Source organism: Lepisosteus oculatus, chromosome 7, assembly GCF_040954835.1.
Source record: "Lepisosteus oculatus isolate fLepOcu1 chromosome 7, fLepOcu1.hap2, whole genome shotgun sequence".
Classification (NCBI taxonomy): Eukaryota; Metazoa; Chordata; class Actinopteri; order Semionotiformes; family Lepisosteidae; genus Lepisosteus; species Lepisosteus oculatus.
In genome coordinates this window covers 10389679-10417660 of record NC_090702.1, presented here as the reverse complement: position 1 = coordinate 10417660, position 27982 = coordinate 10389679, and the positions used below count along the sequence as shown (strand labels likewise).

The window sequence follows — 27982 nt, the reverse complement described above, 5'->3', positions numbered from 1 at the left end:
ATAAGCTGTACAATTGTTAATTGTTCTATTATCTGCAGTAGGGGTGCCCAACCGGTCGATCGCGATCGACCAGTCGATCTCGGAGTGCTTGCCAGTCGATCGCAAGAATGTTTGGCAAAAAATAAATGGACTATTTGACTACTTTTTTCGATAGCCTAAACATTCATTCAGATCTGTGTATGTAATGTCATACATTTTACTGCCCTCGTGTGTGTTTAACCCTTTTTGAATGGGTTGTAAAAGTCTCTTCCCTGAGTGCTGGCTGACACTGAAAAAAAGGCTACACGAGCTCCATTAACAGAGTTGCGTGTGCTACTCAAGAACGTTCTTAGTTATTGCTGCGGGAACCCCACATTCGCTACAGTGCATAGTGGAGCGAAACAGACTGGCCGTGACAAATTCGCCAACAGTTTGGTAAGTTTGATTGCTTATTTGATAGTTGTAGTGTTTGAGCAAAAATGATGAAGCAAAGAGACCAAAAATGTACCGTTACCACACGGAATGGGAGCATGATAATTTTTTTGTACTTTCACATTCAAATCTGCAATGCTAGCATCTACGCAAAAAAGGGAAATATAGAACAACATTTCAAAACTGCACACAAAATGTATGATGTGGACTTTCCCCATAAAGCAAGTTACGGAAAGGAAAAGTAGAAAAATTAAAGTCTCATCTAGCAGTCGGTTTTCACGAGGCCTAATACAAGAGGGAAAGCGGCAATCATTGCATCGTTCTATGTGAGCCACATCCTGGCTAAACACAAAAAGGCATTCAGGGATCCAGAAGTAATAAAAAAAGTGTTTGTTGAGGCTGCTGACTTGCTGTTTGGAGATTTTTGGCGAGGTTCTGACAACTGTTGCCTGAAATCAAAGAGTTTCTCGAATCGTCTAAACATGGTAAATATGCCTCATTAGGATGACCAGTGGCTTCTCTGTGAGCATTCCTCACGGACTTGACTGAACTGCAAAATTAGCTGAATGTCAAACTGCAGGGACAAGATCCCCTCTCTGACGTTTGTCTAGTTGTCTTTTAAAAAATCATCAGGTTTATGTTTGAAGTCAAAACAAGTGTTTTGTTTCTAATTGGCAACGCAAATTTGTAGGTTTTAAGCTTTAAATTGCCAAAACTTCGTAGCACAAAACACGTTTGGGTTTAGGTTAACTTTCGATCCCATTCCATGTAAAGCCTGATTTTATATATTTGTCATCATACTTCCTGACTATCTTATTTTTCTTCACTGTATTTGTTCTTTCAGAAATTGTGGTTAGGTCTTTCCATTTCAAACATCGCTGATTTCTTTGCTAAAATCTACTTTTGAATTAGCATCGTGTTTTTGTTTCAAATGACCAGTTAAAATCCACTTTTCCATATTGATCAATATAGGAATTTATTTTAAATTAATAAATTAAACTGATTCTTACATGTTATGTTGTCATGAGAACGTAAAAATCACTCCAAAAATAGACATTCAGTTGTGTTGCGTAATTAGATACAGTACAATGCTTAAGAAGGATTGAGACAGACTGAGGCGGAAGTAACGAGTATTGTATCTGCAAACGCTTGTGAGTTTAGGTATGCTCGTCAAGAAGGAAAGTGCTATAAACGTATAGATTGTTTGCACCTACCCATGACAATGAAAAGAACTCCTGCCACCACTTGAAAGAATAGTGAGACTCCAATGAGGACCAGCAGAACCATGTAGTACTTGAATTCTGGCCCCTGCTCCACCACGGACTTTAGCTGTGAGGCATTTGCCATGAGCAAGGCTACATCCAGCATGCTTTCTGCAACACTCTTCTTGGTTGCATAGTGGTTCAGGTTTATGGGGATCTGGTCTCTTCTACCATGCCCAGACTGTCATTAAAATGAAAAAAGATAAGCAAATGATCAGTAATCAAGGTACAGCAGTACCTACTTCTGTCATTCAAAATGTGTGATGCCATTTTTGTCTGTTCCCAACTGAAAGTATATGTAGACACATTCTGTTTTTTAGGACTCTTAATGTAACTGGGAGTGCATACATATTTATTTTAAAAATATACTGTATAATAATCAAACATATTTTTTTCTGGATTCCAGGAGTTCCTGGCTCTGGTCAGTGAAGGCTTCTGATATATTCTTTATCATTCCTCCTTAGTTTCCTGACTGAATTTAATGTTTGAATCGGACCAACACATTTGGAGACCTACAAAACCTGTAGTGTTGTGGTCTATGGTTTTGAGAATTGTCTGTTTTACTGCAGTGCAGTAGCTAAGGCCTCCGTAAAATGTCTGTACCGTTAATTCTTCTGTTATGACAAAGAAAATGTGCTTGAACTACAAGAGGAAGCTTTTCAATACTGGGATTTCAAATAGTGCTTAACAGTTGAAATTAGATCCAATCAAATATATTATGCCTCTGAAAGACATGAGGTACAGTAGTTATGTGTTATGTGTTTTATAAACACCATTATATTGCTTTATGTACAGTGTTCTTTTATAGCCTTTATAGATTAATTCAGAAAAAAGTTACTAGTAAAAATGCAGTAGTAAAGCGGGCCTTCCTACTCACTAATCACTGTAATGACTAATGTAATGCAGTGTACGAGCAAATAAGTACAGGTTGTGCAGCAGACATTTCACTGCAGCAGTGTTCTAATGTGATATGCATGCAGAGTTGACAAGTAAGTAACGTTTGTCTGCCAGACCGTAATGTAATAGGCCTGCTTCACATCACCGGAAGTTTTGAGGCCTTGTTCTGAATCTTAGAATATGGCACTGCTCATACTTGGAAAATGTTGTCTATTTTGTGATGTAAATTGGAGGTTTTACAAATTACTGTGTACATTTTACTTTTATAATGGTTTGAAATGTACTCATCAATGCTGATTCTTTCTAACCTTGAAATATAAAAATAGTGTTGCAGTTCCCTTTTAACTTTTTTAACACGGCAAAGATGGATGTTCTGTTTTTATTCTCGGTTTGATTCAACAACTCTCCATAAGATTTGAAAGGGAATAACTCTTTTACTCGGGTTGACTAGCACACCATGCTGTGTTACCCTACAGCTTACACCACTTCCACTATTCCTATGCACATGCACGAATTAATATTCTTACATAAACATTATTGTTATATCACTACATCTTCCATTCTTTAAGAACAAAACAACTCTGGCCTTTTTTTCTTTCTTTAAGCCTTTGATTTTTGTTGCATTAGTATTGTTTTGCTTTATTATGGTAAACTAAACAGTATTTCAAACTTTATACACAATATCACACTCTAGACCACTCAAGGTAAGTATTATATTCTGATCTCTGTCTCTAGTATGACTATCAACCTTACAAGCCATTTCCAATGACAAACTGATTTTCCAAGTGGTAAATCTTGACTTTTAACTGTTGATTCTTCACTGGTAATCTGATGTCCTTTTTCAGACCATGAGTAATTACAGTCTTTTTCCTTCAGAAGATCCTGGCAATTTCTTTATTGCACCGAACCATCTTCAGTCCTAATTGCACAGATGCAGCCACTCAGATTGCACATCTGAACTCACTACTGTGGAAAAATAACTTCACCATAGGGGAAATGAACCACTCATAGTCTCACTGTTGGAAACAGAAAAAGTAACAAGTGTCGTATTTAATATAAATCATTTAATCTGATGGGCTTTCTTCATGATGAGGCTGGTATTAACATCCCACTTCAATGAGTGGCAGATGGTCATGCCAAGAAACTTGAAGGTTTCTACTCTTGCCACAGACTGGCCATTAATGACAAGAGGTGATAGATCACCTCCGCCCCTATGAAAGTTTACCACCATCTCTTTGGCCTTACTGATGTTAAGCACCAAACTATTGTCATTACACCGCTTGGCAAGTGCACTGACCTTGCTTCTACAGATGCAGCCATTCAAAATGCACGGTACAACCCTGTAAGGTGCAAAATTATCTACAGTTCACCGCGTTGTACCGCAGTAAGTGATTAGCTGGCCAAAATGACTGACAGGTGCACTCGTGGTGCGTTGGTTGTTAGTGAAACGATTTAATTATTTAATCTCTTTACTGTGCATGTTTTAATCCGCTTAATATTGAATATATGGAATTTTACAACTAAAGGGAAAATTTAATAGCTGAGCCTTAAAAGAAGAGGAGCATAACGTGTCTGAAGGTCATAAACTATATTAATTTAGGAACATAACTATATTATGTAAACTGTATATGGCTGGTATTGATAGTTTCAATAAAAAATACACACCAGTATTCAACTTTCTTCATAAATATTTTAAGCATCAAAGTCTTTCATTCAGTTACATACTGTGGTTATTTTGGAATAGTTTTTATGTGTTCCTTCTGACTACATTAAGTTTATATACTTCATAAAAAGCTATAATGTTTTAACCTTTCCTATGAATATTTGCGCTCATTATCGCAGTAAAAAAATGAACACTTTTTAGAATTTGATAAATAGGGAATATAATATGGAATCACGTATCTAAAGAAATTAATAACTATATAATTATATTCATTTAGCTCAAATTATCACAGTAGTACACTTTTTGAAAATGTCTGAATCAGTTTAACTCATAATAATAATAATACACTTTATTTTATATAGTGCCTTTAAAGGTGGCTTCTCAAAGTTCTTTACAGAATGACAACAACAATAAATTACAATATATAGAGGAGACCGTGGATGGTGGTACTAAGAAAAGCAGAGGTGTGAAGAATGGAACCAGTTAAGTAAAGGCTTTTCTAAAGAAGAAGGTTTTGAGTCTGGATTTGAAGTAGTTTAGAGAAGGTGGTTCTCTGATATCCTTGGGAAGAGAGTTCCAGAGCTTGGGGGCATAACAGGAGAAGACCCTGTCACCCATACAATGTAGACAGGCTTGGGGGACAGTAAGGAGAGCAGAATTAGAAGAGCGAAGGTTGCGAAGTGGGGAGTAGGGTGATAATAGTTCAGACAGGTCTTGAAGTGCCAAGCTATGCAGAGCCTTATAGGTGAGCATGAGGATTTTAAAGTCTACATGGAATTTGACCAGAAGCCAGTGCAAGGACTCCAGGATAGGAGTAATGTGATCATTTGCATTAGACCTGGTCAGGATTCTGGCTGCTGAAGTTTGGACATACTGCACTTTGTTCAAAGTAGATTTAGATACCCCAGCAAGTAGAGCTTTACAGTAGTCAATTTGAGAGAACAGAAATGTGTTGATCAGCTTTTCAGCCACAGTTAGTGATAGCATAGAGCGTAGTCTAGCGATATTTCAGAGGTGAAAAAAAGATGTTTTGACAGTATGCTGCACATTTGGGTCGAATGTTAAGCCAGAATCGAATATAACCCCAAGGTTTTTCAATTTTGATTGAAGCTCAAGTACAGAGCCATCTACAGATAGGGTTACAGGACTGGCTTTACGAAGTTGGTGGGGGGTGCCAATAAGCATGACTTCAGTCTTGTCGCAGTTAAGATGAATGAAGTTTTGAGTCGTCCAAATTTTTATGTCAGAGATGCAATTAGAATAGAGACAGCCACATCAGTGTCAGGTTTGGTATGGATGTATATTTGAGTATTGTCAGCGTAGAAATGAAAGCTGAGGCCATGTGATCTTAAAAGCTGACCAAGTGGAAACATGTAAATGCTGAAGAGCAAGGGGCCCAGTATTGAGCCCTGAGGAACACCAGACTTAACAAGACCAATTCCAGACCTGTACCCATTAAGAGAGACAAAGTGACAGCGATCAGTGAGGTAAGATTTGAACCATTTGAGAGCAGTGTCAGAAACTCCAAACACAGTCTCAAGACGAGAAAGTAGGATGTTATGGTCAACAGTGTCAAAAGCAGCACTGAGATCAAGAAGGATGAGTATAGAAAGAGAACCAGAATCAGAAGCTATTAGAAGATCGTTAGTGACTTTGACCAGGGCAGTTTCTGTGCTGTGAAGTTGATGGAAGCCAGATTGGAGGGGTTCAAAAAGGTTATTTGTCATGAGGTAATAATGTAACTGAAGTGTGACAGCATGTTCTAGAATTTTTGCAAGAAAGGGTAAGTTGGAGATGGGGTGAAAATTGTTAAGATTGTTGAGAGCCATGTTAGGCTTTTTTGGCATGGGGGTAATGGCAGCAGTTTTAAGGACCATTGATACAATGCCAGTGCTCGTAGAATCATGTATAATATTGAGGACAATGGGACAGAGAGAAGAGAAACGGGACTGAAATAAAGTGGTGGGAATGGTATCTAAAATAGATGTGGTGGGTTTCATGCGTGTAACTAGTTTATTGAGGGATGCTCAGTCAAGAAGACAGAAGCTGGAGAGAAGGGAACCGGAGAAGTTGGATGACGAGGGAGGAGGTATGGAAATGATATGCGTAGTGGAGAGAATGTGATGCTGGATGTTGTCAATCTTAGAACTAAAGAAATCTAAGAATGTGTTGCAAAGTTGCGATGAGGCAGGCAATGTGGTGGGGCAGTTTGGCTTGAGCAGTCTGTTGATGGTGTAGAAAAGATGTCTGTAACCTTATATTCAGACGAGTAATCTCTCCAAGCCTGATAATGTACATTTAGGCCAGAAAGACGCCTCTTACGCTCAAGTTTGTGAGAGGCTGCCTTCATGGATAGCAGATGGTCGTTGTACCAAGGGGGCAGGGTGAGAGAAGGAGATGGTTCCATTTTTTAAAGGAGTAAAGGTGTCAAGGGTAGATAAAAGAGCACTGTCAAGTAATTTTATTTTGTCCTCTAGAGGGTCAGAGATAAAGAAACAAGATAAGGAGGACAGAACAGAATTTGCAAACTTGGGTGATCAATTGATCACCAGTTGCGGAAATTTACAGAGCATGGGGGGGAAGTGTTAGAAACAGGTAATTCCAGATTGAAAAGAATAGCTTAGTGGTCAGAGAGGCCTAGATCAAGGGGAGAGCAGTGAGAGACAAAAGAGAAATTTGCAATAATTAAATCTTGGGTGTGTCCTTTGTTATGTGTAGGGGTACAAACAAACTGAGTAAGATCAAAACATCCCAATAGAGAAAGGAAGTCTTTAGCCAGACTGGAAGACCTTGAATCGATGTGTATATTAAAGTCCCCTAGAATAAGGATAATGTCACATAAAAGAAGAGCCTTGTTGTTTATGGAGCAGGACTTGAGTAGCGCTGATCTGGCCAGTCTCGGGGATGCAGGGGGATGCGGAGTGCGTTCCAGGTGTGGTAGTAAGAGGAGATTTTTGAGGTTGGCTCCGGTACGGGATGGACTTACAGTCATGCGCCAAAAGGCAGGGATAGAGATTCCGCTAGCAGATTAATGAAAGAAACGACATCCTGTGCTGCGATGGATGTAGCGACTCGGTTGTAAAATCCCAGTAAAACGGCAATAATCGAATGTCTCTTTCACCAAGAAGTACTTTTGTTTTAGTTGAAGAGGTTGCAGTGCAGTGTACCTCAGAGACATGATTGATGAATCCAAGACGGTGTAACAAGACAGGAAGGAAATCCAGAGTAAGGCGGTAGCAATAGGTGGAGGTCTTCAGTTGAGCAAATTCACAATGCAAGTGGAAGTCCCATTTGTGAATTTGTAACGTGGAAGGAAAAAAGGAAAAAAAATGACATCAATAAGTAGATAAAAAATGAAAAACTGGTGAGAGGAGCGGCAGCCAAACGCGCCAGTATTCCCTCTCGACCGGAAACGGAATCGTTCATTCACCCATGATTACATGTGTGGTGTAATGGCTTAGGCGTGTGCCTTGCATACTGGAGGTTGGGGTTTGAACGCAGCTGTCACCATGAGATTTCTGTTAACAAATAAACCTTTCTTTGAACAACTAAAATAGCAAATATTATGGACACTATATTGACATTTTTTAATATCACAACATGATATTGAGGCAACAGTGGTGAGGGCTCATACCCATGTGAACCTGAGAGCGCTACAATAACAATGACCCCATTTTGCTAATCGTGCATACCCAACTGTTCTGTAATCCACTTTCTTTGTGAACACGTTTTATTTTTAATTTGACTTATTCACGCATGATTAATTGTGAGAGAGTGATAGATGGAGACAAGATGGAGGTTCTTGTCAAAACTACATTTCCCAGAATGCAGTGGGAAATAATATCAGTCACCCTCAGTCACCTGACCAGCCGATGCACTGCACCAGAGAGAATGACTGAAGGATAAGCCGATTAAGAGCAAGTTTTTTTTAACAACCTGCGGGGAAGGAAAAGTGCCCGTGGTCATTTTTTTCACTGACAAAGTTAACACAAACTCTGCTTAACAGAGCCGCTTGTAAGAGCAATGTGACTTTCTGCTATCTAGACCATTTTAACAGCTTTTAAAGACACGCAATGTTTGAGTTAGGCAGGAACACGTCATTGTATCTTAGTTTGTATTTAATTAAAAAAAATAAATATAAGGCAACCAACAATCAACACTCTTAACACTCGTTTTTCCATACTGTGGTTTGAGTCTTTGTGTAAGCTGTAAGTTCTTTTTACTTCTTAATTAAACATTTGGAACATTTTAATTTTGGCTACAATTGAATTGGGGCGCTGTATTCTTCACTCCTGAAACATTGTTTTCTCTGAAAGTGTTTTCTTCTTTTTAGCTGATCTTCTGCAACCTACGCATGCTGACACAGCTCCCTACGTGAATTATAGTACTTGACTGAGAAAGCTTTTACAACAAATTGTAAATATGACGTTTACATTGGCGTTTTTCTCCTGATGGTAACTGTAAGAAATTGTCATGTTTCACATCCTTGAGAAACAATCATGACGTTCTCATCCAATCTATAGTTTGATGTTTTTTTTATTTTGAAACCGTGATCTTGACATGCAGTATGAAGTAGAGTTAACAGCTTCAGATTTAAAAGGTTATTAATAATATCTTCCATGCCGCATTAATATTGGAATGTTCTTACAAGTGTAAAAAGAGGTGATACACAACGTGTCTCCCCTATAACTCTTCAGTTTAAAGAGAAATTCGAAAGAGCCACACAACATTGTCCAATAATACTAACACATACGGCTGACATTAGAGGTTGTGCGAGCCAGTTTACCAGCACTTTGACGTCACCGCAGCCGCCAGGCTGACAGGAGATTCCCCTTTAGCTCAACTGGCTGGGTCCCTGTTGAGTGACGCCGGAGGCCTGGGTTCGAGTCCCCAACGGTGGGGGGCCGACCTGAGGCGGCAGCTGCAAAGATGCATACCCACGTGAACCCAAAAGCGCTACAATACTCTTCTTGTGTCTAATTTCTATTTTGCATTTTTTTAAATAAAAAGTAACTGAAAATAGTATGAAAATGTCTTCTCACCTCTTTGTCCACTGTGGGTAATGGGGACTCTCCGTTATAAACGTAAATGTAAAGCCCCAAAATAAACACAGAGTAATAAATAACGTGTTCTACATTGACCTTTTTATTTAGTGATAGACAAAAAGCAGGGCAATGACTTTCTCTGCAAACTAGTCAAAGAAGTAAGTAGGCGACTCAAATCTCAAAGCCCAGCAGCAACAATAATTAATAAAGTGTGCATTCTCCTGTCATGGTACAAAACAGAACAATGTATCGGGAATGTTTGCAAATCTTGCGTTAATTGTACAGTATATGCTTTTGGGAACACATTTTGCTTCTGCAGAGGGTTTTGGAATCTACGTGGTCTCCCCGCATAGTTATAGACAATGAAAATGTCTCTGGAATAGGCATACTGTATAAATGATAAAGCTGAGGCTATGGAGAAAAAAATTGCAATGGAAGTGCATCTGCAACGGAAAGCAACTGGTTTGACATGTACAGTAAATGTGGCGTGTCAAATGTGCATATCCTACTGTGTGAGCGCATTTGCAAGGCTATTAAAAAAGGTTGATTGACAGTCTGGGTGTGGCGAGTTTCGACTGTTTTCTGCCAGTCTTGGGCAAAAGGAACCCATTTTTGACTGGAAGGTTCACTTATTCTGCTCGTATATGAAAATATAATATAAATACACTAAGGGATTCAGTTAAGTTGAGTTCCCATTTAAAAAAAATCTGCAAGCCTGCACTACAACAGCCATAGTATGGAGACAAAGACTTTTACGGGAAGAGACATGGTGCTTTAGCTGCCTCAGCTTGCAAAGTGCGAAGGGTAAGCAAATACAGCAGGCTTCATCTGAAATACCCGATTATAGTGCATAATACAAGGTATTATTGCTGTATTGAATTATACATTCTATTATAAATATTTCGTCGCAGCCTGTTCTTCAGGAAAACACCACGCACGTGAAACGATCTTCAAAGACTACCAGGACAGTAAAAAAGAAAGCGGTAAGAGGGATGAAAAGAAAAGTTTATTTTGATGTCTGTTCCACAACTGCTGATTACTACTGTGTGATGTTCTTTCTTACATGTATTCTGCTCTCGGCCACGGGCCAGGGTGCCAGTCTGGAAAAAGTTCGAGAGCACCTGTGTGGAGACTTTACAACAGCAGCGGGAGCAGTACGACTCATTGTTGGGAAGGGTTGGGAGGTTGGAGACACTCCTAAAAATGCAGAAGCTGGAGACAGTATATTCTGGCAGTCAAACGCTAGGTCAGCTGTCTCTGAACAGACCTTCATTTCTTGAAAAGTGCCTCTCCTCACCGCGCAGAGCCCTCCGCCCCCAGCAGAGTGCACACTGCCCCCTTGCACACTGGCCCAGGACACTCTATCCCGGACTCTCTGCTCACCTCCTCACAGGAATTGGCTGGTGCTGTCCCCGCTGTCTATCTCAACTCAGGAAGCACCATCTACACAGCAGAATTCACAGATGCCAATGCAATGTACAGTTCTCCCAGATATCAAACTTTTGCCCACCAGTCAAGAGAAGGAGCAGACCGCTACGCCACTCTTCTGTTTCATAATCTTGTGACTTTCGAAATTTACTGGGGGTGGACCACATCCATAAATTTCAGTTGGTCCAGAGGCTAAAGGGCCTTGCCTTGCAATCTCCGGGAAACCATTTTAGGCATGGTGAATCGGAGATTCTCAAAACTTACTTTGTATGATTGGAAACAGATATGTGATCGGATCAAGGGGATGCTTCGAAGAAAGAGGCGCTCTTTTTCTCTGGTTTAACAGTCTGTGCAGCAACAAAACAATCCGTTTAAACAAGAAAGTGTGGTTTTACTTTTTGTCAATTAAAAAAGTATTTTCGTGTCCAATAAAGTGTCCTTCAGTTGGGTAAGCATGATTTGCATGAAACAACACGTGGTCATTGTTATGATTTCTCTATTATTATCAAAACCCTCAACTCGTTCACTTGTGGTTATTTTGGAAATATTTTGATATGCTCCTACACTGCTGTCAATATTGTAGCAATTGACAAAATGAAACGCTTGGAGTTTGTAATGTAGGGCACTGTGAACGAGTTAAACTTTAATGCTGGACAAATAAATGTATTTCCCACATTTGATTGCTGGTTGCCTTACGTCAGTGGTTCTCAAACTATGGCTGAGCGCCGCCAGGTGGTACGCCATATGAGCCTAGAACTTTGTTGTGTGCACTGAAAAACCGGGACGGGTTTTCGTATTTTCTATTTTAATACGTGTCAAATAGCTACTATGTAATTCTATACCATTCTATAGGAATGCGTGCTTCTAATGAAAGTGACCAATTGTATTTAAAAAAAGCTATCTCCAGCAAATAGGGAGGTAGGAGAATGTGCATGATTTTGGAACAATGCTAATGTTGTAAGCACAGGAATGCATAGAAATGTGTGCTACGAGCGCTGGCAATTTTGTGAGCACAGGAAAGCGTGATAGATAACAAAAAAATATTTCAGAAATGTTCTAGGTTAATTTAAGAAAAATACACCGAGCGTCTCTGTGTTTCACTCCCATGGGGATGAAATAAAAACTTGTGTTTGTTTTTCTTCTTTAAAGCTCTTTGAGAAGCCACCTTTAAAGGCACTATATCAAATAAAGTTTATCATTATCATATTTATTATATGTGTATGTGAGTGTGTACGCACACGTGCGCTCATGTTGGTCATTGAGAATTTCTGGGAATGTGACTTGTAGGTGGTACTTGGATGCTTTGGTTTGATCAGGGGTTGTACTTGGTGGTACTTGGTCCAAAAAGTTTGAGAACTACTGCCTTATGTTAAACAGTATCAATGACAGCAGTGCATTCTACTGAAAATTCCTTCCCATCCCCCTGAACTGTTCTGTTCTATTCTATTCTACATAACATTACACAGCGGGGTGTTGTTAGGTAGTTCAATATACATTATAAACCCCTCTCCCCCTCTACAGCTAACGGAACAATAGAAAGGCAACAGCTCCTTAATAAGCTATTGCATGCAGTAGGTCTGATATCTACTTTCATACACAATTAGGAATTAACAATTAAAAATCATAAATATGTAGTGCAATGTAGTGTAATTGAAACCCTCAAGGTTTAAAAAAAATCAAACAGTTGAGTAGTTTAAATCCCCAGAAAGAAATAAGGATGAATGCAAAACACTGCATAATGCTTATAACTGAAATCTCAGGCAACAAATCGTGGCGAGCGTTGCACTACTCTTTTGTTAGCTTCATGATGTCACCATTTAATCTTAGCGTTAATTTGATGGCTGAATCCCTAGCTAGACCCATGGCCTAGGTATTATGGAAAATGTTTAATGCAAAGTATAGAGAAGTCCAATTAACACACAAAAATGTAACAAAAACTATAATTTCAATAAACCTGGCTTTAACTGTACTTCTTCCCAATTTTCACGTGTTTAAAAATTATATCCTTTCAGTTATATAGCGCTTCTCTGGAAACCCCATTGAAAGCTCGCTACAGGAAACGGGAACTTCCCTCAACCGCGTAAATGAAAATAACTAAGTTGTTACGGATTACAGTTTAAGTGCACATCAAAAAGTTGCTATATATGTAGATAGAAATTTATAAATTCATATATTTTAGACCCACCTATTCATGTTAACTGCAATACCAAGGCCTATCACCCCTTCTTTCGGTTCTAATATGTTTCTAAAGCATTGCATTCACCACTTAATCATTTCAGTTTTCACATCAGCAATTTGTAACATATCAGAGATTTCTGGGGGTTCAATTCTCTTTCTAACACTAACAGAAACAAAACATTATAATTTAAATTCAGAAGTGTGACAAATCCTTTCAAGTTTTACTTGCATATGTAGAAATACCATGATAACGACAAAGGAAGCTTGCTAATTTTTTGTGGTATTCCCTGTGATATTAAACAAAATAAGTTCCTCAAATAACTTTACTTTTAAATAAATTTGTGGGAACGTCAAAGTAGCATTATAAATACAGGTGGATAGCTGCGTCAGCATGCGTAGGCTGCAAAGGAACAAGTAATAGGTTTATTCTATGCTGAAAAAAAGAAGAAAGAGAACACAACGTTTCGGCCGTGGAGCCTTCTTCTTCGCACCTGAAGAAGGCTCCACGGCCGAAACGTTGTGTTCTCTTTCTTCTTTTTTTCATCATGGAATAAACCTATTACTTGTTCCTTTGCATTATAAATACAGTACAGTATTTCTAGTTTGTAAAGTAACTTAAGATTTGGAAGAGGAGGTCTTCGCCAGAGATGCAGATAATAGATCAGAAATCAGTTCAACTGATGCAGTTCAACAAAGGCTGGGGTCAACTGATCAAAAGATCACAAATGAAAGATCTGGTGGTCGTGAACTTGCTGTTTTTGTATGGTGCCGACGGCACAGAGTGATGTCACGGCCAGAAAAAAGAAGGCGTTATATATTGAAATGTAAAATATCCACCCCACCCGACCAGACAGACTTGGAATACAAATTGCATCCATTGTTTTCATCACATCCAGTAATTTAAGTACTGAGTGTGTTGGTACTTGTAAACGTCCTTGTAGATAGTCACATGTTTACCCAATAAAACAGGGCACTATATCTTGGAAACAAAAGCAGCACAAACGCTACTTTCAACAGCACAAACTGGCACAATGCAGCCCTAACAATTGCGGTGGGCTTAATCGTTTGTGCTGTTTCTTGGGTGGGGGGAGCTCTTCCTGGAGCTGGACAAGCAAACATGTCCTGGATCATTACATTGCAGACTGCAGAAGACTCTACTTTACCTGGGAGAAATGTGACGATCTAACAAAGGCAGTCATATCTGTGTCTTCAGAGGTCAAGGTGTGCCCTCACGCTGTATTCTACACCAAGGACTGACCAGAAACACAAAGATAAAAGGACTGTGAGCTAATCGTTTCATGTTTGCGCATAAGACCCATGTAAATACAAACACTTGGATAATGCCAGTTTTTCAAAGAACCTAGATATATGTTCACTTCTTCTTTTCCAATATTGCCATGTGAGATGGTACTTGATGGTAGTACTCTTGTTTCTTGGATGTGTTATGAACTGTGTAAAGGTTCGAGTCCCAAGCGGTGGGGGGCTGATATGAGGCGGCAGCAGCGAGAGCGCATACCCACATGAACCCAAGAGCGCTACATTTGGTGTTAGGAGTGGGATGGGATAGCCCTTCGCTGAGGACGGCGAATTAAGCGGGGGAGAGTGTAAAGCATACGGCCACCATTGCAGGTTGTTCGAGTCGGCTTACCTGCGCGGTGACATCACCACCCTGTGAATAGCAGGGACCACAGCCGTCGGACTGGGGGGAGATTTCCCTTTGGCTCAAGTGGCTGGGTTCCAGTCCCCGACGGTGGTGGGGGCTGGCCTGAGGTGGCACATTCCCACATGAACATGCAAAATCCATTGCTCTACCCTTACCCGGGTAAATAGAGGAACAGAGGTGCAGAATTGTTACTCTTGTGCTGGTAACAGAGCACTTGAACTTGGCAGATGGGGTTACTGGTCAAAGTCACCATGCATGGTCACGTGATCACCAGAAAAACAAGGTGCTATATCTTGGGAACGAAAGCAGCACAAATACTACTTTCAACAGCACAACGGTTTCTAAAAATGCAACCAGTTACCAGATATTGTTTAAATAAAAACTGGGAAATGTTTAACAAATCGCGATCTTTAAATTGGTAGGTTGCAGGCTTTGTGTTATTCACATTTTTATTTCATTATTAATATCACTTAACATTGAATATGAAAAACAAAAAAATGTAAATATAGTGTACATAATTATTTACTATTTTATTTTTTTTAAGTCTTTGTAAGAAGAAAAACTTGTGCTTGAACCAGGTATTGAACTCAGGTCGCCTACATAGAACGAGCAGCTAAAAAATGTTTCTAAAGTAATCATGTGTGAATGAGTCAAATTCAAAATAAAATGTGTTTACAAAAGTGGATTACAGTAATACTACCAGCTATATAAATACATATATTTAGATCCTTAAATTAATATCATTATTAATTACTTTAGATAAGCAATTTCATATTATATTCCCTATTTAGCGGATTCTAAAAAGTATGAGGTTTTTTACTGTGATAACACGCAAGTATTCATAGAAAAGGTTAATCGCTTAACTTTGAACGTGTTGTGATATTTAGAAGTATCAATATAGTGTCAAAAATATTTACTATTTTAGTTTATCAAAGGAATGTTTATTTGTTAAAAGAAAGCTCATGGCAACAGCTTGGTTTGATCCCCCAACCTCTAGCATGCAAAGTACACACCTACAGTAAGACATTACATGAATGCTCCGCTTAACAACTTAAGCTGTAGCTGAAAAGGCAAGCAGAATGTTTTCACGGGTGAATGAGCTGAACTTATGAAGACAGTTACATAGAAAGTGGACCATAGTAATACTTTGAGCTTACAGCCTGTCCATGGTCATTATGAATACTATTAATAATATCTTCCGTAAAGACTTTGATGCATAACATATTTATAGATAATTAAAATATTTATGATGAAGGTGGAAGGTTGTGTACTTTTGTACAACTGAGCAATCTTGCTTTTATAAAATATACCGACATTTTAATGTTTAATGATTAACATGCTGTAATACACAGTTTAAAATGATGAAAAGTCTAAAGAGTATACAACTTCAATTCTTAAGTGGAAAACGGTTGTCTTTCAGCAGTGACCAGGATTTGAAACCAGGCGTTTTCTGGTGATAGCTCAAATGCTGTATATGAGACGTTAAGCTTTATGAGCTCCACCTGACGCATTTACAAGGTGCTTCCGGATACTATTATCATAACATGCATTATGATGCGCCACACCTACCGTGTTTTGATGCAGCGTACTTCACCCATTTTGAATGGCTGGGTCTGTCTGTGCCATTTCATCATTGTTAGTGACATGGAAATGTTATGTCATCTCCGAATGTTATTATTTTCAAATAATCTGAAGGAGATACAATCATTCTTGTATAATGAGTAAAGGAGTGGTGACAATTGGCTTTGAAGGAAATGTTGGCAGAGAGACCACTGGCTGACTTATGGATCTCGGTGCAAAGAAAATACCCAGGCCTGAGTAATATGACCTTGAAGAAAAGTTCTCCCGTTCGCCTCAACCTGTCTTTTGGGAGTTTGGCTTTTCAGCGCTAACTTTCAGTACATGAAGAACAAATACAGAGCCTGTTTCATGGTTGAAGATGATCTGCATCTTTACCTCAGCCCAACAAATCTCTCTGCCTGTGCAAGTGCAACCATCTCATTGCGTGACTAGTATTTTTTCCCACTACAGTTTTATTTTTCATTTGAAATAGCAATATGTTTTTTTTTTGCACAGGGGTTGCACACCTTTTCAGTCATCTTAACAAAAAAGTTAAGAACAGGACACATAGGGTATATATTTTTTGCCAAAGATACAATTTCCCACCTGAGAGCGATCTAATGTAACAGTAATGTAAAAGTAAGACAAAGACTACATTAGTAGAGTGTATTCTATAAACATCAATTAAAAATACTGTACATGTACTGACATGGCTAATCCATTTAGCTTAATCCACAGGGAGAAAGGTATGGAGAGGTTTCTACTGCCATGCGAGTACAGCAACACATAGAACTGTAATAGAATCTGTGTCACTCTCACTAAAAATGAGACTTTAGTATCCAATTAACTATAGTCAATTTTTTGGTAAGAGAATTGGGCCATTTATGGGAAAAGCGATTGATGTAGCAGAACTCTGACCCAGATCCCAAATAACACAGACTGGCTTAATTTTCCTAAATTACTAAACTAAAATGAAGTGGAATCACAACCCATTTGAACAAATAATTTCTCATACATGTCAATATATAAAATGTGGTTTTGCATAATTGCATTAAATGCTTAGCTGCATACTTATTTTTGTTGTGATCACATTTGTAAAATCTTAATAATTATTAACAGTGACTTTTGTGACAATAACAAGTAGCATTTGCTTTAGCAGCAGTGTAACTGCATTGCATTTTTTAAGGTTTTACATTAAATTGAAATAAATATACATTTTAGGGAATTTTGAGAGTAAATTAAATTCAAATGATTTTGAGCAACTGATGTTGTGGGTGGCACAGTGGTGTAGCAGTTTCAGTGCTACCTCGTGTGCTCAGTTTCATTCTGGACTGGGGTGTTGTCTTTTGTGCATTTTGCATATTTTCCCCACATTCATGTTGGTTTTCTCCATGTTGCTGTTGTTTACCCCCACCTTGCAAAGACGTGCTTGCTATATTAATACATTTAAGATTGCTTAAAACCTAATCTGTGATCAATTGAAGGTTTCCATCACTAAGCTTTATTATGCATTTTGGTCCCAAAAAAATCTATGCGGACATTTTTGGTAATTTAGTCCTCCTGCCACAAGATGGTAGTCTAGTCTCCAAACTCGCGATATGATGTGAAGTATCATCTCTTCAATTTAAAATGCAACACGTCTTAACAGGTTTACCTTTTAGCAAATAAGCTACAGAATGGCCATAGATAGCCGCTTCCATATTAGTAAGAATTTCATAAAGTTAACCAGTATTTTGTTAGAAATTTAATTTTAGATTAGATAATAGTTTTAATAATTAAGCTATTACAGTTGCAAGTTATGTGAGGGTTTATTTAATTTAAAAATATCTGAATATAATTTTAAGAAGTAATTTATTACGTTTCAGTTCATTACCTAAAAAGCATTTTCTCCTAACATCTAATTAAGAAAAAAATCATTTAACGAGTAACTCTTAACCATAAAATATTATTCATAACTGACAGGTTGTGGGTGCAACTCCTTGCTTCATATAGTGCTGTTATATCCTTGAGTGAGGTACTTTACCCCAGAGGTGGCCCAGGAAAGAATCACTTAACGTTCAACAATATTAACCAGCATTTTCCAAAATAGGATTTTATAGGTCTCTGGGTTTTTGTTGTTAACCAGCCTAACATCCCACTATGGCAAAATGAGTTAAACTTGTGTTTTCTAGGAAAATAATTATACATATGAATTTGGTTTGCTTTGATTTTAAAAATACACCTGGCTACTTCTAAACCAAATTTACTCCCTGTTGCTTTTTGCATAGGTGCAGTATTTGATATACTATTTGTATATCAGTGGATATCACTAACAAATCCAAGTAACATATTTGCCTTTTAGCCTGTCATTAATTTTCTTCTTTTTGACCATAACTATTATTATTGTCAGCAATTATGGGGAAAATCGGAAGAAACTCAATATCCAATTATAATATTTGTGAATAGTATCTAAGTTTTAAAAAATAAAATCTTCAACTAAATTAAACCGCAGCAGGTTTAGTTGTGATTGTAACTGTAAATGCCATAAAATGTCAAACAGTGATACTTGAGAAAAAATGTAGAACAATACCTGGTTAAATGTTTGAAAAGGAACACAATGAATTGTAAAACAGCCTGTTATGTCCCAGAGTGTGGTCCATGTGTGTTTTGTTGCTGTTCCACACTTCCTGACCTTGATTGTTCTCCCTCCCCCATTGGTCCATCATTACATCACTGTTTCTGTGTGACGTCCTCTTGAATTAACTCTCGGCCAATCAGAACACAGATTATTCAGTATATTAGTTGGAGGTTGTCAGAAGGGGCCTTTCATTTGACTTTAGTCCCGCTTCGCTTTGCGCTTCGTTTGTGTGTGTTTTTGCATAGCTTCGGCTTTGTTGATTTGTGTTTGTCTCTTTTTACTTTTGTTTGTTTATGATATCCTTAATTTACCCATTACCTTGTCCAAAGGTATTGTATCAACCTCTGTGTTCTCTTGTACCCTGTTACTTGTCTACTCTCGTTTGTATTCGTAGCTCACTTGTGTATTTGTGTGAAACTTTGTGTGTAGTGATAGTTTAGGTTGTTGGGTACATTCCACACACGTAGTTGATTTTTGTATTAGTAACACTAGTTAGTATGGGTGAGTGCCTTTTGTCTTGTTTGGTTTTGGGTAGTCAGTGAAGGTTAGCTAGGGTGTTTGAAGACGCCGAAGACTGAGTGTTTCGGGTTTTCTTTTGTAGTTAGGTCAGCTTTCCCTCACATTCTTTGCCAGCTCCATTTTGTTTGTTGTTTTCTTTTCTTTGGCACCACTCTAGTTCCTTTTCACTGTGTGTTATTGTGTCCTATTACATACCAGTCACTTATTCACCTTAAAATAATCCCTTTTGCACCAACCCTTGTTGACTTACTTCCTAGTCCCTCACCAGAACCCACCTGCATCCAAAAATTGTCCTAAATGTTACACCCCTTTACCCCTAGACACTTGGGGTCGTAACATAGCCCCACAGATGCATATTGGTCATTAACTTTTATAATGCCCCCCCCCCGAGCCTGGAATACTAAGGGATGGTGTTTCTCCTTGACAAGCGTAGTCACTCTGAGTGACAACAGCTGTAGAAAATTTTGATCTTATGAGTGACAGTTGTGGGCAGTGTTATAAATATAGACTTCCCAGTAAGATCCAGACTCCAGATTCTAGACAGAGAGGAGGCAGGAGTGTGTCACCTAAGTTATATGTAGTGTCTTTGAGTAGTTCATCCACCAGTGAGATAGTAGACCTGTCCAAGTCAGAGCAAATGGGATGCCAGCATGTTAGTGTGGTGTTGTCAGCCTGACTCATGTGGAGGCACGGCAGTGAGACTGGCCGAGTAGAAGCTGAGAGAGAGCATGTCTATGTATGTAGCAGCAGCACTTGAGATACCTGAGATGTTTCGGGTCTGTGTTTGTCCATGTGTTTGTCACTTGGCACCATAATACCGCTGTTCACCACCAGAGGATCTCGACATTCTGACATCAGCATAGGAATGCATTTTCTTATTAAACATCATGGGTGTCCCTAATTGAAATCCCTATATTAAATCCTCATGCGGCTGGTTTGGCGTTTGTCACAGGACCACGCTGAAAGGGAATAATGTTTCTCCTGGTCTCTAGCTGGTCTTGCATATTTTCTGTGGATCGATTCCACACCGGGACTCTGATCCAAAAAGGGAGTTAAGAAAGGGTACGCCGGTGGTTAAAAGCACGGTCAGACCTCACACAATCACACTGGATAATACTATCAAATCAGATGCTTATAAATCTGGGATGGGATTCATGATAATAGTATGTGTACCCCCAGAAGAAGTGTGATTTAAGAGCAAGGAACCTGGAGGGGATCCATTTGTGTGAAAGATCCCTCCCAGAATGGAAGTTCATAAAACTTGGAACCTGGAGTGTTAAAACCTGAGTTGACTACTGTTGTAATAACCTTGCGCATATACAGAACAACTTTTTTCCTACAGTATGTTTCTCAAGTGTCTTGATGCCACCCTCTGGAACCTTAACTTATTTTAATAGTCCCGCTGCAGCTGCTTCATTAAACCAACCAAACATACTGGCTATTATAATTTCTATGTACAAACTCAAGTAAACGTAGCTCACAAGCCGCTGCTTTACTCCCACTTTTGTCATCCTGTGACATCACCATGTGAAAAGTAAGATTGCAGTGGATCTTTAAGGGAGAATATCTCACTGTAGAATCACATTTGAAGGATTTACTGGAAAACACGCTGAAAATTAATATTCAGTTCTTTCTCATTTGCTCTGTTGTGTACAAATGCAATATAATGCTCCCTTCCTGTGCTTTGAAAGAAAAGTTGAATTTTAAAATATTAATCTATTGGTGAATAGCAACATCACACGAAATACACTTTCGTCTTGAGAGTGGCATTGCAATTATGAAGGTCAAAATAATAATAATAATAATAATAATAATAATAATAATAATAATAAATCCACATAATACCTTTATAATAATATAGAGGTATATATTTTTATATATTTTATATTTTTCTAAGGGTTGTCACCTTCATAGAAAGTTATGTAAATAACAAATGCTTGAATTTCCAAATATCCACTGTATATACATTTCAGTGTCTACTGTATATATGTCCACAATGTGTTTAGTCATTTGAATGCTTATGTATATCATTAATTTTGTTAGTTAAATTGGGGTTGTTTTTGCTAGCAAAAAGTACGAGACAAGAATTCTGTCACAACGTGTAGTTTAGGACCCTATGCAGATGGTATAATCTGGAAGTGACTGGAATAAGACTTCAAAGGAAACACAGTAGGAGCAGGACAAGATGGCAGACAGGGGGTCGTGACTATGGTGATCCGGTGCTCGGGGGGCTTGGCGCAGGCGAACGAGTCCAAAACAGTCCAAAAGGGGGAATCTGGGGCTCAGTGCAAAGTCCAAAACCAGGAGGTCCATCCAAGACGAAGACAAGAATAAAACACGGAACGGGGACGTGGAACCAGGAACAAGGAAGATAAAAATAGACTGACAAGGACAGGCGCTTTGAACCCTGGACTCAGCTGGTCAGGACAACGTTCGGAAGCCTATGCCCTCAAGGACTGGACCCGGGGCGACTTGATGCTAGACGGGCCTCCAGGCGTCTGTCTTCTAATGCAGAGTAAGGCATAGCGGGAGAACCCCCCTTAAATAAAGACGGACAAAACAGGGGGCAGGTGCATGAAACCAACTAAAATACGAAAGGGCCGGAGCACCCTTAAGAGGAGGGATTACGATCATGACAAATACTTACATAGTTCACAATCACCTATTTCAGACTAAACGATTAAGCTAATTTTCTTTTGTTGCCTAATCCTCCCTGTTGCACCATATACAGTGTGGAGTGACATGTTAGTGTGCTTCATAAATCTTGTCATATAATCAAAAATCCTCACTAGACATAAAGCACTACAATTACTGACAGACGTAGCTTTTTCAAGACATTGCAAAAGCTAAAAAGACTAGCCCATTTTATGAAACTATTGTTGAAGTGAAAAATACTTTTCTTCACTGTTGCAAACTACTACAGTAGATAATGTACTACTTAGGTAACATGTTGATAGGATGTTATGTTTGGTTGTGAACAAAGGTGTCAGAATATAATAATATAGAAGTGTGCTTCTCAGCATTCAGTAAAACATAAAACTAAAACAGATTTTTAGAACTAGAAATAACACCTAAAAGAATCAACAGAAAACACTTGGAGTGAAAAGAACTCAAATTCAAAGAAATTCCAAGTGCACACCCTTCCATTTTTTTAACTAGCCCTAGGAAAAAAGCACTAAAGGAATCCAAAGGATTTTTGGAGGAAACTTAGAAACCTGTTTTATTAGTGAAAGGGAGTTTCAGTGATGGTTTTCAGATGTCAGTTTTCTCCATTGCAAGTGGGTAAAAGTCAAACTCACTGTTTTATTCTGTCAGCTATTAATTTATTTTAGGCACAGCTTTGTAAATATGAATTAGAATAAACACATTTCCTTACATGAGAATAAATAGAAAAGAACATAAAACAAAGCTTTTTGAGATTGTACACCTGAAAAGTTTCTGACATGAATTCTATATCCAAACACTGTATTTTATATATACTGATATACTCCTCTTCCACACTCAGGCCCTCCCGTCTGCATGGAGCAGGCCGAAGAGTGACTCATCCGTGAAGAGGACCTGATGTCACTGCTGACGAGTCCATCGCAGCCTCTGTCTGGCCCAAGCCAGTCGGGTGTGATGTCTAGGAGGTGTGAGCAGAGGGCCTCTGACAGGTTGTCTTGCTCTAAGGCCAGCAGCATGGAGCCTCACTGTCCTGTCACTGATGCGGGCATTGTGTCTGCTGGCAGTTTCAGTGGCAGTACGAATGGCAGATCTGAAACGGTCTCTCACATGGACCTGTCTGATGTTTCGGTCTTGCTCTGGTATGGGTGTGGTCACTTGAGTGTGACTATATCTTGGAAGGTAATCTGTCCTGCCGGTTTACTGAAACGTTCTCTGCAGTCGGGACATAGTGGAGTAGCTTACTCCAACGTGTCTAGCAATGCCGGCACGTGACATGCCAGCCTGCAGCATTCCAATGGCCCTCTCCCTTGCTTATGTACTCTTTGTAAAAGTACATAAGCTATAACTACAGTATTCTCATATATCATCAGTATATATTTAAATATAAAATACCTCTGAAGTGCATAGTTTAAATAAACAAGTAACTTTATATAGCATACCTAGGGAGCATTTGCACGAGTATATTTGCAAGGGATCATTGTGATGCAACCACCACTGGCCCAGTATGAGCATAGAACCAGAATATACCAGTATATTATATATACACCAGAATGAGCATTGAACAAACCTTGTTGAACAGTAGTGAAGTAGAATTGTATCTTTCTGTGCAATTTTCATCAAAAGGACTGTGCAGTATAGCTTGTTTATTCAGGTGGCCCTTCCAGATTCATCAGAGTTTTGCCCTTCAAGGGAAACTGTAAAAAAATTTAAAATGCATGCTTCTTTCCCTTTTAGTTAAGCTGTCTCTAGCTAAATAACTGGATTTTGTGGTTTTATCTCAGAACACTTTATACAAAACATTTCCTTACACGGAAAATCCTGGTATTTTGATTTATGTCAGAAGCTACTTATTAGTATGTATTAAGTATGACAAATTGTTAAATGATTTTTAACTGCCAAAGCTTTATGGCAGATGTAATTTAAACTGTTTTGATATTTTTTAATCTATACCATTTATTTTCATAAAAATATTCACACACTAAGTGTGGCACTCCTCACATTCAACTCTCTACTCTTTCCTCTACTCTCATTTTTTAATTTGAAACACACCCTTATATACAGCATATACTCAAATCCATGTACTGTACACATCCATGCATTGCTCTACTATTAACTACTCACAACAGGTGGAATATTTTTAACACTATAGTTCTGGACTACAGAGTCATACTGCACACTGAACGGAGCTCCACATAGTTATAAAACTGGAACATTTCCCTAGCTGTTGAAAATATCCCAGTTACATAAAACTGGAAGAATACCACTTTTGTTTAAGTTCTTGAGAGCAAAATTGTTACGATCCCTGCCTCCCGGCAACGGAAGAGGCAGAAGTAGGCGTAGCCCTACTCCATCAGTTTACCTATCAGTTTTCCTATTCACCACCACACCCCCGTCTCTTCCTACTTAAACACCTGTCTTTCCCTACCTCCTTGCTCAGTATTGGTTTTCCTTTTGAGCTTCCTGGTTGCGCTACTCCTTCTTCTACCTTGTGTTCTTCTTGGTTTTCGGTTTACGTTTTTTCCCCTTTTGACTACGGCTTGGCTTCGTTACTCACGCTCTGTTTTGGATCTCTGGCTACCCCTGGACTATCGGATTGCTCTATTGTCTACGATTTTGGATCACGCTTTGGCTTCGATAACTCGTTCCCTTTTGGATCTCTGGCTTCCCCTGGACTCTCGGCTCGTTCCTTCGACTACGGCTTTCTTTGGATCACGGCTAGGCTTTGTCAGCTCCTGCAAGTGGGTTCACTCACTGGTTTCGGTTTTCTTACCGAATCTGTAACAAAAATTATATGTGATGTTAGTCACATTTACATATTTTTAAATTAAAATTGATTTTGTAAATCCATAGCAGGTATCCAGCAATGGTTTATATTTTCACCAGTTCTTAAAACCAATAAAAGACACCCTTTTTTAATTTAGGTATTATTTACATATTCAGGTGGGTAGCTGCGTCAGCATGCGTAGGCTGCAAAGGAACAAGTAATAGGTTTATTCCATGCTGAAAAAAAGAAGAAAGAGAACACAACGTTTCGGCCGTGGAGCCTTCTTCAGGTGTGCCTGAAGAAGGCTCCACGGCCGAAACGTTGTGTTCTCTTTCTTCTTTTTTTCAGCGTGGAATAAACCTATTACTTGTTTATTTACATATTGTTTAGCTTAGAAGTTTAACGAGTTATTAATTAGACAACTTCACCTACAAAAGTGTGAAATCTTTGGGCCTTCTATTTATTTGAATGTTGGAAAATTCACACAGGTAAAATTCCTGATTTGTGTCCAGCTTATTTTGTTACCATTCTCTGCAGGAAAAATAAATTTAGACCAAATACACAGTACAGTTTCTAATAAACAGAATGACAGATTTGACACAACTCAGTCATAAGAACACTCATGTTTGATTGTAAAAGTACATCTGTATTAAATTACATTTTATGGCCTTTGGCCCTGCAGTTTTATGTTGCCCTGCCCTCAAAATATCTTGTTGATGCCTGAACAGTGGTAAGTCCTAGTCTGGGGGCTGTGTTCCTGCCACTCCCTTGAAAGAGAAAGCCAAAAGCAGGTGGAGGCTGTGGAGGAAGACAGGAATTGAAATTCATAGTGTAGTGTTTTGAAATTCCTATAAAATTCTTTCCATACCATTCACAGGATGTCATTGTCAATTATCATTTGGCTTACTTCCTACTACTGAGATCTGATTTATAAGCAGTAAGCTGAACTGAACTGTGTTACATGGAAAAGCTTTGAGATGTAATGTGTATTGTGTTTAAGGAAAATAAATGAACCTTCTCTGTTCTAAATCAACATTTGCCAGATTTTGAAAAGGTATTATTGGGTTGCTTAAAACAGCATTTTTTGTCAAATTTAATTCTGGTTTCCTCAAAATGATCCATGAGTAAGCTGTTCCTGGGGCTGAAAACAACTATAATCATAATGGCTGCCACACTCAGTTTAAGCTTTGCTATAAAATCTCCCCATCTTGCCTCTTGCCCTGGAACTGACCTAAACTCTGCTGCTCTGTTGTTTCTGGATTTGACATTCTATACCTCTTAGTACACTAAAAATATATGAAGTACCCAAGTTTTAAAGTCTGAAAAAAAAGTATTATTAGCTCCTGCTGAGGGGTATACTGTACATATGGTAAAACTCATCACGTTCTGTCGGCAGTGGGAGTCAAAAAGTAAAAAGCCTATAATTTAAAAGCAAGTCAAGAAAAATTCTGAGATGGATTTAAATTGTAATTAGCAGAGTAAAAATGGTTTTCATTTCAGTTTTCATTCTATTTTTCCTTTCAGTAGAATAATGCAAGCTTGCATTTATCTATTCAGAGAAGAGTGAAATACAATAGTTACATGTGGAATTCTAATTATAATCTTGCTATAATCTTCTTTACTTTTTAATTCTTTCTTGGTTATTAGTACTATGTTACAATCAAAACCATGCAGTGTAATTGCAGTATCAATAGCTTTGAAATTCATTTTTTTAGAATTAGACTTGGTTCACCTGATAAGCATCACAATATTTCAAAGTGGCTGTGATATTCGAGGTGTGGGAATTTCTATACCATTATGACACTGAATCAAATATTTTTTTCCAAGATTGCCAAGAATCAATTAATTATTGGTAAATTGCACCAGGGTGTGGTGAAGGTGACAGAGTATAATACACATTTAACCTTCCTCAAGTTTCCAAATGGCTTACTGTAACAAATCTCCATTAGATTGCAGCATAGCAAGGGAATCTGCACAGAAAACCTTTCCTGCAATGGGAGAGTAAATGGTTGAAAGAACTACCTCGATGTTGATTTTCCTTCCCTATCCAGTAGTAGAATCTCCCCTTCCCTGTAGTACAGTGTTTTTTGTAGAAAACTGGTGTCTCCAGGTGCAGCCAATTCTTTAACTTCCTCATGACAATGCGGAGTAATAAGTTACTGGGAGTGTTTCTGGGGGTTTAGCCCCGTTTCTACAGTCCCATTCTGCCCAGTCCCATTCAGGCTGCCCTGTTACACTTACCCAATAAAAAAATAACGCAGGAACAGCCTTCTGGTATTTGCAAGTTTAAATCCCAGTTGTGCCACTAGTCAGCTATGGAAAAGAGGTCCCATAAGAGAAAGACATAATTGAGTGAACTTCACCTGTAGGTGGTGTGGTGTTAGCTCCATTTGGTTTAGTTCATCATGCAGCAGCAACCCCTATCACATCTTTGTTTTTGTTGGTAAGATTTGTGTCTGAGAAAGACCAATTCTATGCAGGAAGAAGATGGCTTGTTAACAAACTAACAAACTCAATTATTTTCTAAATTTAAATTGGGAGAGAGCTTGCAGCAGTGATTTGGATTGAAATCAAATTTCTTTAAGCCTGTAATCTGATTTTATTTACGGTCAATAATGTAAACATTACTATTTATGAATGACAAGCTATGAAAATGTGAGCACAAAAGACATAATGTGACATGCATAATTAGCAAAAACATTAAGTTGAAAAATCATATTTCAAAAAAGGTGTGTATCTTTTTTCCCTGTACACCAGATTCACAAAAGATGATAATTGCAGTTCTAAACAACACTGGTGTAATACTGCAATGTTCTAATATGTGGCATAATTCTAACATGACATTTTGGCATTTTTTCCCCTTTTTTCTGAATGCAGGGTCAAAATTGGCAGGGCTTTGCAAACAGAGGTGTGACATCCTGTCTGGCAAACTTTCATGTCCTGTGGGTTCCCTTGCGAAGGACCCCAGCTATGACCTGGTTACAGAGAACAACTATCCTATATGATGTCCCTCCTCTGCTTTCCTGCTGATTATAGTCAGATAAGGTGGACCATTCTCATCAGTGCTCTTTGGAAACAATAACAATAGAAGAACACCAACATGCAGTTCCAAGGGTGGGTAATTCCTTTGTGGGGACAATGTTTTCTTGTAACAAATGTTAGAAAAACATTGTTTAAAGTTTATAGTGATATAGTGATATAGGAATACAGAGTTTGAAGACCAATGCCTTCTCATCTGAAATGGGACAAACAGAGGTAGTGATAATTAAACTGTTTCCCTAATAAAATATAAACTATTCAGTAAGAATTAC

At 38.5% G+C, this 27982-nt stretch overlaps 1 protein-coding gene and 1 long non-coding RNA gene across 4 annotated transcripts in view; one reads left to right on the top strand and one right to left on the bottom strand.

Annotated features, from left to right (window-relative positions):
• ninj2 (ninjurin 2) overlaps window positions 1-27982 on the bottom strand; it is a 45011-nt gene that overhangs the window by 7637 nt on the left and 9392 nt on the right. For 2 of the 3 annotated variants that reach the window (XM_069192150.1, XM_015353245.2), the window contains exons 2-3: window positions 14048-14137; window positions 1626-1854 (exon numbers count right to left, since the gene is read on the bottom strand). In XM_069192150.1, the coding sequence (XP_069048251.1) occupies window positions 1626-1854; window positions 14048-14083 (265 nt within the window). In that variant the 5' untranslated portion in view covers window positions 14084-14137. The remainder of the gene's footprint in view (window positions 1-1625; window positions 1855-14047; window positions 14138-27982) is intronic. The other variant, XM_015353246.2, reaches the window with a different exon arrangement.
• LOC138240813 (uncharacterized) lies at window positions 66-27952 on the top strand. The gene is made up of 3 exons (XR_011190059.1): window positions 66-414; window positions 22749-23086; window positions 27549-27952. It is a non-coding gene; the product is annotated as an uncharacterized lncRNA (long non-coding RNA).